Raw genomic sequence first — 16,976 nt, 5'->3', positions numbered from 1 at the left:
TTTTCGGCCTGGAACGTCGATTGGATCGAGATCCTGCGACGAAGGAGGCCTACCACAAGTTTATGCACAAGTATATTTCGCTGGGCCACATGGAGTTGGTGGACGGACCTGTGGACTACCGGAGGCCACACTGCTACTTGCCGCACCACCCTGTCTTCAAACAATCAAGCACAACGACGAAGGTCAGGGTCGTCTTCGACGCGTCGTGCAAGACGTCGTCCGGCTACTCGGTGAATGAAAAGATGCTCGTTGGACCGGTCGTTCAACCGGACCTGCTGTCGACGCTGCTGAAGTTCCGGTTTCAAGCGGTCGCACTGGTGGCGGACGTCGAAAAGATGTACCGTCAAGTGCTCGTGCATCCTGACGATCGGCCTCTGCAGCGGATTGTTTGGCGATTCAACCCGACGGATCCCATCTCGACCTACGAATTGCGGACGGTCACCTACGGCACGGCGAGCGCTCCGTTTCTGGCAACCAGAACGCTTGCTCAGATCGCGCAAGACAACAAAGAACTCCACCCGGACGCTGCTGAAGCTGTTGCACGAGATTTCTACGTCGACGACTTGATTTCTGGTGCGCCGGACGTGGAAACGGCGATCAAACAGCGCCGCGAGATATCTACGATGCTTGCTGCTGCTGGTTTCCCGCTCAAGAAGTGGGCGTCTAACGCCCCTGAAGTGCTACGAGACATTCCACCCGAGGATCTTGCACTTCTGCCGGTTTACGACCTGCAAGATGGTCAAACTGTAACCACACTCGGCATCGTTTGGGACCCACAGACAGACACCCTCTGTTTCCGGGTCCAACTACCACCCCCTGCGTCGGTGCTCTCAAAGCGCAAAGTGATGTCTTACATCGCACAGATTTGGGACCCGTTTGGACTGGTTGGTCCAACAACATTGAAGGCGAAGCTGTTTATGCAGCGCTTGTGGGCGCTCAAACACAAAGGAGAAGCCTGCGCGTGGGACACCCCGCTCCCACTCAAGATCCAGCTGGAATGGAAGGAGTTCCATATGCTGCTGCACATGCTCAGCCAGGTCAAGGTTCCGCGGTTCGTCTCTACGCCTGGCGCCACTATCCAGTTGCATTTTTTCTCCGACGCGTCGGAAAAGGCTTACGGCGCCTGCTGCTACGTCCGAGCTGCGGCCGCCAACGGAGTCACCACTCGTCTGCTGTCCTCGAAGTCCAAGGTCGCGTCGCTGTCGTCCCATGACTCGATCAACAAATTGGAGCTAAATGGTGGCCGGCTCTCTACGCAGCTGTACAAGAAAGTCAAGAAAGCCCTGAACCTGTCTGATGCCGTTCCAGTCTTCTTCTGGACAGATTCGCTTACGGTTCTTCATTGGTTGAACTCTCTGCCCAGCCGTTGGAAGACGTACGTCGCAAATAGGGTGTCCCATATCCAGCTGTGCACCAGCCGCCATGTCTGGGGACACGTACCCGGCGTCGACAATCCCGCCGACTACATCTCTCGAGGACTGAGCCCGCTGGAACTGCTCGATTGTCTGTGTTGGTGGTTTGGGCCCCTTTGGCTGAAGCAAAACCCGGACTACTGGCCAAAAACTGTGTTGACAGCCGCAGACGCCTCAGCTGTAACCAAGGAAGAACGCAAGGTGCCGATCGTTGCGATGACCACCGTCGAGGCTGATTTCAGCAACCGTGTTTTCAGCTTGACCTCGAGCTTTCCTAAGCTCCGTCGCGACATCGCATTCTGCCAGCGCTTTCTTTCCAAGCTTCGTGAACGCTCGGTGCAACGGCGCGATGCACCTGAACAGTACGCCCCGCTTACTGTTGGAAAAGTAACAACCCCTCTATCGGTTACGCCGCTCTCTACGCACGAACTCCAACACGCTGAATTCTCGCTGGTGCGCCTAGCGCAGCAAGAACACTACGCTGAGGAGATTTCTGACCTCTCTGGAGGTGAACGGGTGTCCAAGTCGTCGCCACTCAAGTGGTTGAACCCGTTTGTTGACGAAAACCGTATCCTGCGAGTCGGTGGCCGGCTTCGGAACGCCAAACTGACTCACGAAAGCAAACACCCGGTTGTTCTCTCTGCGCGACACCCGGTTGTTCTCTCTGCGCGACACCCGCTAACGGCTCTGTTGGCTAGTTACTTCCACGAGAAACTACTGCACGCAGGTCCCGCCCTCATGCTGGCCACTCTCCGCCAGAAGTACTGGATCTTGGGCGGACGAAACCTGGTGAAATCTGTCTACCATCGCTGCCACACCTGTTTCCGCAGTAAACCCACGCTGGTAATCCAGAGCATAGCAGATTTGCCAGCATCGAGGGTCGCACCAACTCGTCCGTTCTCTGTCTGCGGCGTTGACTACTGCGGGCCGTTTTATATCAAGTCACCTGTACGAAACCGCGCCCCCACCAAAGTCTACGTGGCCATTTTCGTCTGCTTTTCGACCAAGGCGGTCCACATCGAGCTGGTGAGCGATTTGTCCACGCCAGCATTCATCGCTGCTCTACGTCGACTGGTCGCCCGCAGAGGACAGGTTGTCGAGTTGAACTCTGACAACGCGACCGCCTTCAAGGGTGCTGCGAATGCACTACACCGTGTGTACCAGATGCTGAAGGTCGAACAAGTCGATCGGAATGAGATTTTCACCTGGTGCGCAGAGAACGGGATTCGCTGGAAATTCATCCCACCACGCGCGCCGCACTTCGGCGGACTGTGGGAGGCGGCGGTCAAATCCGCCAAAACACACCTACTCAAGACTATGGGCACCACTAGTGCCAACTACGAGGACATGCTCACACTGCTGGCGCAGATAGAGATGTGCCTCAACTCTCGCCCACTCACGCCCATGCCGGACGACCCGGCAGACGCTGAAGTCCTGACCCCGGGACATTTTCTCGTCGGGAGCAACCTCCAAGCCGTTCCGGAAATGGACCTGAAGGAGATTCCAGACAACCGCCTGAACAACTGGGAGCTGACGCAGAAACGAGTCCAGCAAATCTGGGCACGCTGGTACCCCGAGTATCTGCAGCAGCTTCAGTCACGTGCGACGAAAGGTTGCAACCCACCTGTCGCCGTCGAGGTCGACAGAGTCGTCATCATCAAGGAAGACAACGTTCCGCCTGCAAGCTGGCCCCTCGGAAAAATCGTGAAGCTGCACCCGGGAAAAGACGGCATCGTTCGGGTCGTGACCCTGAAGACAGCAGCGGCCAAGGAAGTCGTACGTGCTGTCGCCCGCATCGCTCTCCTGCCAACACCAAGCCAATGATCATCATCAAAGTCCAGGTAGAGCAACCCATTGTGGGAGATCTTGCTCGATGCGCACCTGCGCATAGTCCAGGTAATTATGTTTCCAATACCCCACATCAACCCGTTCGATCTACCTGGTCTTTCTTTTTCCGGTTTGGCGAGGATGAGCAGTCGAGGCAGAGCGAGACAACTCGCACCAAATCCAGGTAGAGCAACCCGCTTGGGAGAACTTGCTCGATGCGCACCTGCGCAGTGTACAGGTAATTGCGGTTCCAATAACCCACACTCGCAAGTTTGATCTACCTGGTCTTTCTGTCTTTCTCGGTGGCGAGGACAAACGCTGAGGCTGAACGAGCCTTGCTGCACTTCACCTGCATCGGAGCATCCCACACCTGTTTGCTGCACCAACGAAACAGTGCAATTTTGAATTAGGGAAAATGCTAGAGTAGGGAAGTGTGATTAGAAATTAAGTAGTTTTAGTTGAAATGCTGCCACATTTCAAGGTGGCCGGAATGTTGAAGATGTAACTTAAGAATTGTAAATAGTACGGTTAAGGGGAACATTGGGTTACTTAAAATTAGTTAATTTAGAATTTGTAAATATCTACCTAATAACCTAAACATAAATGTAAATTTGTGCCAACACGATCTGAAAGTGATCTAAAGCCGATCACACACATGCAATACACACATCGTACAGCAGATCGCTGTACAGCTCGAAGCTCTATAGGGAGAAGAATTGTACTTAGAGTATCAGTACGGAATAAACGATCACCGCGTACACACTAGTTTGTGCCCCTACACGCCGCGTTTTCTCTCGGAATAAAGTTTGTTGACCCGCAATACTTAGAAGTTTTTCTTTGCTGTGTCCGAACGGTTCGATCGCGCGTGATTTCGCTAAGTGCCCTATAAATCGGGACTTAGCCGATTTGGAAGCGAATCGCTTTGCTCTTGGGGATTGTGGCGCATCTTGACCGACCTGGCGAAAGGTGGCAAGAGCGGCCAGCGCTGAAGATTTGTGGTCTGCGGACGAAGAAGGGCTTGTGGCGACCCAAGCCCTCGGTCACCGTGGATAGACCGTGTGTGTGTGCGTGTGCTTAACCGGTGCTACACAAGGTGTAGCAAGGAAAGCCCTTCGATCCCGGCACCGTTCGCTCTGTGCTGAACAGTGAGTGTAATACATTTCGGGGGTTCTCGAAAGTACTGCAATCATTAATAATGACAAGAAAGAACTTGAGGCGTAATCTAACCATAAGTTCTTCCCGGATGCTTTCTTCGGACTGGCTGCGCTTGTGTTCGATTAGATTAGATTAGATTAGTTCTTAAGTTCTTTAGTTCTTTAGTTCTTTAGTTCTTTAGTTCTTTAGTTCTTTAGTTCTTTAGTTCTTTAGTTCTTTAGTTCTTTAGTTCTTTAGTTCTTTAGTTCTTTAGTTCTTTAGTTCTTTAGTTCTTTAGTTCTTTAGTTCTTTAGTTCTTTAGTTCTTTAGTTCTTTAGTTCTTTAGTTCTTTAGTTCTTTAGTTCTTTAGTTCTTTAGTTCTTTAGTTCTTTAGTTCTTTAGTTCTTTAGTTCTTTAGTTCTTTAGTTCTTTAGTTCTTTAGTTCTTTAGTTCTTTAGTTCTTTAGTTCTTTAGTTCTTTAGTTCTTTAGTTCTTTAGTTCTTTAGTTCTTTAGTTCTTTAGTTCTTTAGTTCTTTAGTTCTTTAGTTCTTTAGTTCTTTAGTTCTTTAGTTCTTTAGTTCTTTAGTTCTTTAGTTCTTTAGTTCTTTAGTACTTTAGTTCTTTAGTTCTTTAGTTCTTTAGTTCTTTAGTTCTTTAGTTCTTTAGTTCTTTAGTTCTTTAGTTCTTTAGTTCTTTAGTTCTTTAGTTTTTTAGTTCTTTAGTTCTTTAGTTCTTTAGTTCTTTAGTTCTTTAGTTCTTTAGTTCTTTAGTTCTTTAGTTCTTTAGTTCTTTAGTTCTTTAGTTCTTTAGTTCTTTAGTTCTTTAGTTCTTTAGTTCTTTAGTTCTTTAGTTCTTTAGTTCTTTAGTTCTTTAGTTCTTTAGTTCTTTAGTTCTTTAGTTCTTTAGTTCTTTAGTTCTTTAGTTCTTTAGTTCTTTAGTTCTTTAGTTCTTTAGTTCTTTAGTTCTTTAGTTCTTTAGTTCTTTAGTTCTTTAGTTCTTTAGTTCTTTAGTTCTTTAGTTCTTTAGTTCTTTAGTTCTTTAGTTCTTTAGTTCTTTAGTTCTTTAGTTCTTTAGTTCTTTAGTTCTTTAGTTCTTTAGTTCTTTAGTTCTTTAGTTCTTTAGTTCTTTAGTTCTTTAGTTCTTTAGTTCTTTAGTTCTTTAGTTCTTTAGTTCTTTAGTTCTTTAGTTCTTTAGTTCTTTAGTTCTTTAGTTCTTTAGTTCTTTAGTTCTTTAGTTCTTTAGTTCTTTAGTTCTTTAGTTCTTTAGTTCTTTAGTTCTTTAGTTCTTTAGTTCTTTAGTTCTTTAGTTCTTTAGTTCTTTAGTTCTTTAGTTCGTTAGTTCTTTAGTTTTTTAGTTCTTTAGTTCTTTAGTTCTTCAGAAAGTTAAATAAAAAGTTAGTTTTTAGAAAGTTAAATGCTGAAAATTCGTTTTTATCCGGTCATTAAAATTTATGTTAAATTAAGCAATAAGTGACAAATACAAAACAAATACTTTTTTAAGATTTTACATGGTATTTAAAGCAACAAATAAGTAGATGCTTTAATCATAAATTGGTTTCAATATAAATGTCAAAACACCCAGTGAAGCATTAAAACCGTTGACAAACAATGCTCACTTTAGCAAAGTGAACAAAAAGATGCAATAAAACGCCACTCAACCGTTCAATTCGAGTAGCCACTTTAGCTTTGCATAAAAAGCAACCAAAACGGCGATGGCGCACAGTTTGTCTAAACGTCATCGTCATCAATTAGCGCTCTTGCTTAAACCCACTGATGTTATCCAACTTCATTAAGCTTTTCCAGCCCGGCGGCACAGTAGTCAGATTGACCGGCTTCAGATTAATGGAAAAATAAATCGCCTATAAAAGCACCTAGTTAATTCGGGCACGAGTTTGTGTTTGTGTGCGATTCACGGTCGGAGCTTGAAAAGCACTTTTGCAAAACCAATTTTCTCCTGCATTTTCAGTTCGGGCGTGTTTGTGTGAAAAAGCCTCCAAAATTTTACGGTCACCAAGCCGTGAACAAGCCCACGGCTGATGAGCCGGGCGTTGGACAGCCCCGTCAGACGGCGTCAGTCAGGGGCAAGTCATACAACAAAATTAAGATCAGATCAGAGCAGTTGAAACGAGTGAAAAACAATCCAAATGAGCTTTCGCGAAGATATGTGGGGGGTTGCCAAAACTTACGCATGAGAGTACGCGTGATTTTTGGTTGCTTGTTTTCGTGAACTTAAACTTTTGATAATCTTTTATTAAATCATTAAAATAGAGAACAATGATTTAAAAAAGGTTTCTCGTTTATTGCATTGCAATGTCAGATAAATGATCATCAAAGGACTTTTAATTTATGCATTCACTGAAATATTTATAGAAAATATTTTAAGGAATGGTTTTTCAATGTCAACTTCAATATGGCTTTATTGGTGAATACTCAAGATACAGTTCAAGTTCATTTCAAGTACATAACAGAGATTTCGAGATCTTTTCAGATGTTTGTTTAGTTAGAATACATTTCGAGCTATTATTACTGTTAACTGAAGCATTACGAAAAGTTAAAAAAAATGCTGAAGGGAATGGCTTTTAAATTCAACCTTATTTACATTTTCTTGTCACCTACTCGAACTGGTCGAATAATTAATCATAACATCTTAGTAATGTACTTTATAATGTTTGGAATAGAAAAGCTGCTAAGATTTTTTTTTATAAATTATTATTTTCTCAGGATTATTTTGCCTTTGTTTGCTTTGAAATGCATGAACTAATCCATCATGGTCAGAAAGCGCTCTCTGTCACTGTTGCAACATGTTGGTAAAAGGAGCTAGCGTGATTTAGTATTATAGTGAGCTTTACTGACCACCATTGGAAAAAAAACGGCTAATATCCACTTTTGTTAAAAACGAGATATTAGCACCAGATGGTAGAGGATGTTCCGACACATCTTCTGAAACTTGAATTTCACTGAAATAGTGTTTAGACTTGGTTGCCGATGCGAAAAACCAAACGGCAAATGTGGAAAATTGCCTTGACGGAGAATTGGTGACAAACACTAAAACGCGTTTTTCTCTAAATACTTGATTTAACATAATAGCCGAATTTTCAATAATGGGCAGTTTAGATTTTTGCACAGAATGCCGAGCAAAATGTTGTGACGATGAGCTTATATGTTTTGGAATGCGAAGCCTGAAGGATTTATTGAAATTGCGCATAATCTTACATAACTTTATGAATTTATCACTTTCAGAAAACATAGAAAAAACACTCAGGACACATGAGACGGATTGGAACAGTTGTTTTAGTTATATATCATAACATTGAGTAATAATAATTTTTAATTTTTACTTGAATTCGTCAAAATTTTTCACACAATACCAATATTTGAACCTTTTGGGCGGGTACAAATATTTTAAATAGTTTTTGTCAAAATTTGCTCGAAAAATCAGGAGGCAAAAAATATTTTAGGTTTTTTCAAAATCATTTGAATTTTTGAAAATTTTCAATATACAGTTCAGCAAAAAAAAAGGTCGGTGAAATTTTAGTTATCGTTAAATCTTACATTGATTAAAGCTAATGATTGTAAAAAAAAGCTGAAGTAGTGTGAAATACATTCTAAAACACTTTTTTCATTCAAATGTTAAAAGCAGGGATGGAATAATCGCAAAAAAAATCATTTTCGCTTGCGAACTTTCTTCACTTGCTAAAGAGTGAGGAGGCAAATCACGCAAAAGAAAATCGCTCCCGAAATTCTCCAACAAAATCAATCTGCTGATGATTTTTTTTGTCAATTTCCTTGTCAGCACCACTTCAAAGTATTTATTTCACTTTGTTTACACACATTGCCCATCTACAAAATGTGACAGGTCGTTTTTCGAAGTGTTACGTTACACTTGCAAGTGTAGTAGTGAAAAAGATATTCCGCCGAATAATCAAGATGATGATTTTTTTAGATTCCTTTTACGGATCTTCGTGCGCGAGAGAGAAGAGCCATGCTCCCTTCGGATTTTTTCCCTGGATGAACGTCCAAAGATTTTCTTTTGATGATGATTATTGATAGTTTTTATTAGGGTGACCTACGGCGTGCTAGGGTGGTCGGAAAAATTGCCATTTTCGTCGATTTTCGCAAAAACCACTTTTTTAAAAAAATCATAACTCCTCGCCGTTTCAACCGATTTCAATTGTCTTATACGCAAATGAAAGGTGATAAGTTGGCCTTTCAAAGAAAAATAATAAGAAGTTTCAAAAATCTAGCCTAACATATGAAAAAGGCGTATGAAACTTTAAAATGCCGTTTTGACGGTGTCTGGACCAAAGAGTCTATGTCTGGAAATATTTTTATCGGATTCCCCGGACATTTTTACATAACATACCAAAAAATGGGAGGAGTTCATTAACAGGATTCCGAGATATGATTTTTTGAAAATAAAATCCGTGTTTTTTGACGCGCCGCGCGCAAAAACCGGAAAATGACGAAATTGGCAAAAAATCAACTTTTTTCACTAAAACTGCGATAACTTAAAAATTTCAGCGATGACCTATAGATGTCTGGGTACCAAAAGTTGCGTCTTTCAATTACAAAAATTTTTCAATCTCTAGCTGAAAATTCCAAATATTTGAGAACTTTCAGAATAGGACCTAACCTTGAGCGTTTCAAGAATAGTAACGTTCTTTTAAAAAACTACTTCTGCGATGATTGTGCCAAAAATTAAAACTTAAAAGCAGACAATGCTCAGTAATCCAGAACGTAAAATAGAGTGTAAAACTGATTTTCCAAAAAATGAGCGGTTTTTGACCTTTGGTTTTTGGTTAAAGTTATGGAGAAAAGTGAATTTGTGAGCACGTGTAGAGCTTTACAAATCATCATTTCTCTTTTTGGAAAAAAATTAAACTTATTAGTCAAAAGTTACAGCCATCAGCCAAGGTAGAAGAGATACTATTTTAAAACCAGGTTTCATTCGAATGGGGAGATCTAGCACAAAGGATGAAAAAATCTGAGAGGTTTTTTTCTTATTTTCAAGGGAAAAGTGAATGTTACCATCCTACAATACTCGAAAATTGTTCAAGTTTATCCATAAAATTAATCCTCTGAATCTGAATCTTCCTCAGAATAGGTCCAAAGTATCAGAATAGATTTATACCATTTATATTAACGCTAGCGATTGCTTTTAGTATGTTTTTACCTTCTCTATTCTTTGATATATTATTTTTTTATTTTCGGTTTTTTTTCCCTTTGATTTTTTGTATTTTCATCATCAATGTTGGTTTATTTTTTATTATTCTGACATGAGAATTGTTTATTAAGTTTAAAATTTTTGCTAAACACTAATCATATTCAGCGCCTATTTCAAACAAAATATCTCTGCAAAAAAATCCCAACCACCTTGTCGGAAACTAAACCAACAACCCATTATCTCAATGCCCGAAATCCGCATTGTTACACAAGCTGCTTCTTCCATTTCACCCAACAGCAGCGCAGAGGCGAAGAGCTTTTCATCTCATCGCTCACCAATTTCGTCGGGGCTTTTCCTTCGCTCTTCTTTTTCTTTTTCTCTTCCACAAGCCGCAAGCTCACTGATTGAATTGTGTTTATGCACTTTTCTTTGCGCGCATCGTTACAACGATAATGTGGTGCACCAGAGAGAGAAGTAGCAGCAAAGTAGCAGTAGCAAAAGCCCATCTCCAAAAAAATGGCCAATCGAATCGCTACGACGACCAATAATAACAAGGCGGGAGTCTGCTCGACGTTGGACGAGGTTCGATATTTGAGAAGCTTTTCTTATGAGGGAAAAAGGGTTAATCAGAGGATTTTGATAAAAAAAAATCGTTTTTTTTGGATTTGCTAAATTTTATTTTTTTTCTTGATGGTCAAAATATGATTTTTTTTAATTTTAATTTTAAAACGAATTTGGTAAGAGAATGATGCAGATAGGTGGATTAACCAAAAATTGTTAAGCTTTTTGGCAGTGTGACCAATTATTTGCCGGAGAAGAATTGGCGCAACCAACTGACTTCCGTGATTATGTGTGTGAGAGTGAGTGAGTACATTGGTGCGTGTGTGTTTGAATTTGAATACCACCAAAAAGAAGTAGCAAAATTACTATCGAACCACGTGTGAAAAGGTGCGCGGGGAGGGGCCGATAGGTGGCGAAAATTGTCTTGGGCAACTATGGTCTGGTCTAGCCCCGGAGAGGTGTTTATAATTTCCAAAGTTATTATCTTCTTGGACGTGCAGCTGCAGTTGCAACACTTTCTGGTGATGTTTTGGCTTCCTTTTAGTCGGAAGTGCCGTGGCAACAACGACTGACTATCCGGTGTGGCCAATTGTGGCGGTTATTATCTTGGCGGGTTTGGATTGTTTGTTGGTTTTTTGTTTTTGCTTACGAAACTGGTTTTAAAAATTTTCGGTGATAATTGGTTACATCTGGCGTTCACAGAGTGTGGGGCTTTCTACTTGGGTGATTTATTTTCTGTTTTGCATAATTTTGATGGATTTTGGATAACCTTTAATAATTTTTCTGCAACAAAAAAAAATCCTTCAATTATAACGGTGCAAACGATTTCCATAAATTTGATTTGCTAAATTGGTGAGATATAATTCAAATATTTAAGTATTTTTCCCTTGTCGCAAAATGGACAGTCCACCTTGACCTGATTTTCCTTTTAATTTGAGCACACCTAAATGGCTGTGATTTTCCCTTTTATGACTACCCCAAAACAAAACAATGGCTCGATTGAGTAACAAGTTGTCATCGTGAAATTTGTACATGCCAAATTTTGCTTACACCAGCCATAATTTGGAGCTGTAAACTCGAACATAACTCAGGGTCCACGCTAGGGGTCAGTTTTTGATAGATGGGCAATAAACGAAAAAAATAGACACAGCTCTACAAAACGGTCCACTCTCGACAAACACTGCCAAACTGGCTGCGGTCATCGTAAAACCGTATAAAACTGCTCTAACTCGTGAGACACAGTGAAAAGTTAAAATATATTTCTCAAGATAGTTTTAACTGATCGCTTACTGAGAGAAAAAAAATCGAGAGAGAATTAAGCTCTCTTCTCTCTTTTGTGAGAAATCAATGAAATGAATATTTAGCTTGCAGATTTTATAGTAACTTTTCGTGGATTTGTAAATGATGAAAAATATGTCACTCATTAATTTAATAATGAGCATTTTTTGATTTTTCACCAAAAAATCAAAATCATTACTGAGAGAAAAAGAGAGTGAATGAACCTCTCCATTTATTTAGGCTTGGTAACAGAGTATTGAATGTTTCAGTAATCATACTTGGGTAATTCTCCGCCAACTCACACAGCAGTTGCCCCGACACCTCTTCGATTTGCGTGAAACTTTGTCCTAAGGGGTAACTTTTGTCCCTGATCACGAATCCGAGGTCCGTTTTTTGATATCTCGTGACGGAGGGGCGGTACGACCCCTTCCATTTTTGAGCATGCGAAAAAAGAGGTGTTTTTCAATAATTTGCAGCCTGAAACGGTGATGAGATAGAAATTTGGTGTCAAAGGAACTTTTATGTAAAATAAGACGCCCGATTTGATGGCGTACTCAGAATTCCGAAAAAACGAATTTTACGAAAAAAAGTTTTGAAAAAGTTGGTCGCCATCGATCATGGCCGTTCATGGTCACCCGCGACAGACACGGACGACGAAACAAAGAGAAACGCAAAATGTAACTTTTTCAAAACTTTTTTTCGTAAAATCGCGATAACTCGTGATGTTAATAAGCAAACCCCTTATGTCTATATATCAAAATTTTTGTAATTGTCTGCTCTACAACTTTGTACAACATTAATACACTCTAAAAAATAACCCTGCAAAGTTAGAAAAAACACGAAATTTTAAAATGAAAAATTTTGTTCTAAATGAAAAAATGACCCTTCTGGGTCAATGTATATTCGAAAAGTACATTAAATTTCCCATAAAATGACATGATCCAAAAAAATTTACAGTCGAGTAACGGAAAATGGGAGAATTTTTAAAACTTTTTTAGTGTTTTTTTCGATGAAAAATACGTTTTTTCAGAATTCTGAGTACGCCATCAAAATGGGCGTCTAATTTTACATAAAAGTTCCTTTGACACCAAATTTCTATCTCATCACCGTTTCAGGCTGCAAATTATTGAAAAACACCTCTTTTTTCGCATGTTCAAAAATGGAAGGGGTCGTACCGCCCCTCCGTCACGAGATATCAAAAAACGGACCTCGGATTCGTGATCAGGGATAAAAGTTACCTCTTAGGACAAAGTTTCACGCAAATCGAAGAGGGGTCGGGGCAACTTTTCCCGATTTCGTGTGAGTTGGTAGAGAATTACCCACTTAATTTAAAAAGTATAATTTTTAAAATTTATTTAAAAATCTAAAATATTTTTAACTAAACAATGGAAATAAAAACTTTGATTAAGATTGTAAAACAATTTAAAAAAACCAATAATTTTAAGAGACATTTTTTTCAAATTTAACATTCAAAATTTCCAAATTTTGACTGTGCACGATGGGCGCCACCACCAACCACGACCCCAAAATCTAGTTCAGTGCGAAAGTTTGAACTCGTCGCTGGCTGCCCTCTTGCTAGCTTGCTAGTTGTGTGTTAAGCAGAATCAGCTCGGCCGTAGTTTATGGAAGCATTTTGAGCCGTTGAGTTGAGTATAATGCGTCGGAATGATAAATGGAAACGTTTTCCCCCACCTGCGCTGCATTGCTTTTGGAGGCACTTGACCATTGCAGACTGTAGTTTGGTTGATGGTTAGGGGTTTTGGTATCAGTGACAATCTTTACACAAGATAGTTTTAGAAAATGTTGTAATTTTCCAAAATCTCTTTTTTCCTCAAATATCAAGAACAGAGATAAAAATTTTATTCATGAAAATTTACCAACTTTCATGTAATTTTACATTAATTAATGTGTAGAAATTTAAAATCCTTGGAAAATTCCGTCACACTTGAATGGGAATCTGTTGTAAAATTTCAAAACAATCATACTGAACTGGAGAAATTTTCATCTTATTGCATGTATTTAAATTTTTACACATTAATTTATGTAACATTACATGAAAAACATGTAAATTTACGTTGTAGTACATTTTTTGCAACTTTAATGCTAATAAGTTCAATACTGAATTAGGCTAGAGAAAAATAATAAAAATGAAAAGAATTGCTTCATAACATTTAATTTGCTTCAAATTTTTCAACATTTGACCTGTAACATTACGTGCAACACGCAAATGATAAGTTGAAGACAACATGTCATGTCAACTCCTGTGTTTCGCGATCCGTTAAATTTCTCCTAAACGGTCAACGAAGTCACCTCTCATCACCACCCATGGTGTCGCCCGTCAATTACTCAATACCTCTCCCAAAAAATGACCAACCCACAGACGACGATGGTCAGACCCCGGAAAAAATATCACCACCCCAAAAATGAGAAACCGAGAAACATTTTGAGGCCATCACGTTCAATTTCAATTTTGAGGGGGCGCCCCCTCGAAAAGGCCGGAAGGCAATCAGTTGTAACGTTCAGTTTGGCACCTGAAGCAGCGAGAGACAATGACAAAAGCTCAGGTTACCCAGCTTAAGCTTGGTGGAGGGGGAGGTGACTCGCTACACTTTTCCAACACATTATCACCGTTTTTGGGCGTTTATTCAACACTCTTTCTTTCAGTACGTTTTCCACTTGGGGTAAATGGTCTAGATTCGACTTTTTTTTTGTTCGGGCGATCTTGTGAGGTTACAGTGCACAACACCTTGAAAGTGATAATTATGGTTACGGACGTGGAACAGTTTTTTTTTTTGCTTGTTGCTTTTCGTTTTTGGTGATAAAGTGCAATTTTGCTAAACTTTTTATCGTGGCTTTTTTAAGTCTCTGGGTTTCTTTGGGGGAGGTTATGTGAATTCGGCCATCGTCGCATAACTGGTTATTAATTTTGGCGTGCGTAGGATGCACGCGATGGTAATTCGCTTGAAAGGTTACTTTTTCAAGATCTTTTGTTTTCAAGCAGAAATGAATAAATACAACAGTCAGGCACTACAAAATGTGCAAACCAATTTAATATTTTTTATCAACACCATACAAAGCTATTAACAATACACATTTAAGTATAAAGTTGTATATTTTATTGTACTGAAAACTAAAATCAAAAAGAATTGATGTTAGTCCATGATTTTAAAGCTAAATAATTCTATAGAATTTCGTAAATTTGGTAAAACTTCGTCAATGCATTCTCAATGTCAAAAAAAAAAAACGTTTTCAATCATTATTTTTTCCATACAGTTAGAGGGTGACGATTCTCGAGATTTTCAATTTCCCGGGAATCGAGAGTTGTATTTTGCTATTTCCCGGGAATTCCCGGGACCCGGGAGTTTTTTTTAAACTATGCAATAGTGCCAATAATTTAACAGAAATGTAATAAATTTGTTCAGTAACATGTTATGTTATAAACTAATTCAGTTACAATTAATTCAAACTTATTCAATGAAACGTTAATTTAAGTAGCCTCGTTTTATAGTTCACAGTTCTACATTTTGATATATTTTTTCTGAATTCTGAAGCTTTTTGCATGAACTTGTTATTAGATTTTTAAAAATTTAAAATTAGCTAATATATAATTTCCCAGTATCTTTATTTTTGCAATTTTATAAATAACGACTCAAAACAACAATTGGGCCAACTGTAAATATTAAATGAAGAAATATTAACAGTTATCCGGAAAACCAGAATTTTAACAATTGGCGGACCTAAACATTACAAAGAGTTGCAGAGTTATTTTTCCAAAATGTTATTTAATATTGAGGTTGATGCTAAACCCAATACTACTATTGACATCAAAAAGGAAATTACCTTGATACAGCGAAATTAACTTACTTAGAATAAAAAAAACAAAATTATAAGGTTTGCTATGCTCGAGAGATGATATAGAAAATGAACTTATTTTTAAAATGCTTTTCCTTCTTAGAAATAATAAATTGAAATAATATAAAAAAACTTGAGTATTTCATTTCTGGGGTTTACCTGCAAAGTATGCTTCAATGTAACTTTTGTTTACACTCAATTATAGTTATTGGAATTTTTGACAAGTTAAAATTTACACTTTCTAAATAAGAAGATTATAAAAGCATTGGTTTATTCGAACTTAAATATCGATCATTGAACACTCAATGTTCTGGACAATTTCGATTTTTTCAAATGGTTTTCTGATTAGTTTATATAATTTGGCTTCCATATTTATAAGAATAAAATTTCCCGGGAGTCTCGACCAAATTTCCCGGGAATCGAGAGGTCCAAAAATGATCGATTTCCCGGGAATTTTTTTCCCGGGAATTCCCGCTCGTCACCCTCTACATACAGTCTATAAACAAATTTTTAGAAACAGAATGAGAATGGGAATATTCGAAAATGTTTATCATGGTAAGAAAATTTCTGATCACACCAAGTCTTCGCATAGATTAGAACTTTTCAGAAAAAAATCCTCCGAAAAAATCAACAAAATTTAAATTGCTGTAAATCATTAGAAAAATTGTAATTCCAAAATACGTATAATTATTTTTGAGACTTTTTGATAAGTGTAGGACATAAAAAAAAAAAAAACACAATATTTTTAAATAAAACGCAGAAAAAAATCAATTCCCGTAATCGTGAATTAAGTTCACGAATGTGAGATCCACGAAGGAATTTGTTCATGAGTATATATATTCCTTCGTGGTTCTCATAATCGTGAACTGACTTCACGGTTTCGAGAATTGATTTTTTTCTGTGAATTATCCATCGAAAATGACTTTTAACTGCAACTGCAAGTTAAAAAATTTTCTCGATATTTTTTTTCAAGAAACAACTGTATGTTTTTAAATGTAATCAAAAAATGTCAATAACTCAAAATTTAAAAAATATATTTAGTTTCCTTTTTAACTAAAAAAACTCAATTTTCAAATAATTAAAGGTACACCTGTCAATTCATTTGGAATAGAAAATCTCGAATCTTTTATCAGATTTTGAACGTCATTCTAAAATTTAACCAAATTAGGACGGATAAGGTAAACAAAAATTCAATAATAACTCAAAGGTTTTTAAAAACTTCAGATAAACGGACCAATGAAAAAAATAATATTTTTTGCATTGTTTTATTTTCTTACTTTAAACATTAAATTCGAGTTCTGCGATCCATTTTTAAGATTAATTTTAGTGATTGATTGCCTGTTACAGTACCCAATTTTTCTCAATATTTCATCACCACCATCTTGGATTCCGTTTCCAATTCATTTAAGAACTTTTTTGGGGTAATATTTGAGACACCGAAAAAGCTTTTTTTATGATTAAATAATCCGAAAAAAATATTTTCAAACATTTTAAATCAAGACTAACATTTCAAAAGGACCAAACATTCAATATTACGCCCTTTTGAAATGTTAGTCATGATTTTAAAATTTTGAAAATATTTTTTTCGAAAACAACGGAAAATTTTACAAATGTTTCATATTTTAACATTGTAAATCGGACCATTAGTTGCTGAGATACTGGCATTAGAAAATGGTGGGTTGTTTGGGTGAGACTTAGAAAACATCAATTTTCTTATTTTTAAACCTTTGCATGGCAATATCTCAGCAA

At 38.6% G+C, this 16,976-nt stretch overlaps 2 protein-coding genes across 2 annotated transcripts in view; one reads left to right on the top strand and one right to left on the bottom strand.

Annotated features, from left to right (window-relative positions):
• Positions 1–16,976, bottom strand: part of LOC120424759 (putative uncharacterized protein DDB_G0282133) — a 509,335-nt gene that overhangs the window by 354,417 nt on the left and 137,942 nt on the right. The gene's annotated exons all lie outside the window — the stretch shown is intronic.
• Positions 90–3,236, top strand: LOC128092686 (uncharacterized). Its single transcript, XM_052707031.1, has one exon. It carries the CDS (start codon positions 90–92, stop codon positions 3,234–3,236), a length of 3,147 nt encoding a protein of 1,048 aa, XP_052562991.1.

This window comes from Culex pipiens, chromosome 2 (assembly GCF_016801865.2).
Source record: "Culex pipiens pallens isolate TS chromosome 2, TS_CPP_V2, whole genome shotgun sequence".
Taxonomy (NCBI): domain Eukaryota; kingdom Metazoa; phylum Arthropoda; class Insecta; order Diptera; family Culicidae; genus Culex; species Culex pipiens.
Note: the sequence above shows the minus strand (reverse complement) of the source record. Positions and strands in the feature narration are given on the sequence as shown.

Coding starts and splice junctions, on each gene's coding strand:
- LOC128092686 (XM_052707031.1), top strand. CDS start 90: ATGGAGTTGGTGGACGGACCTGTGGACTACCGGAGGCCACACTGCTAC.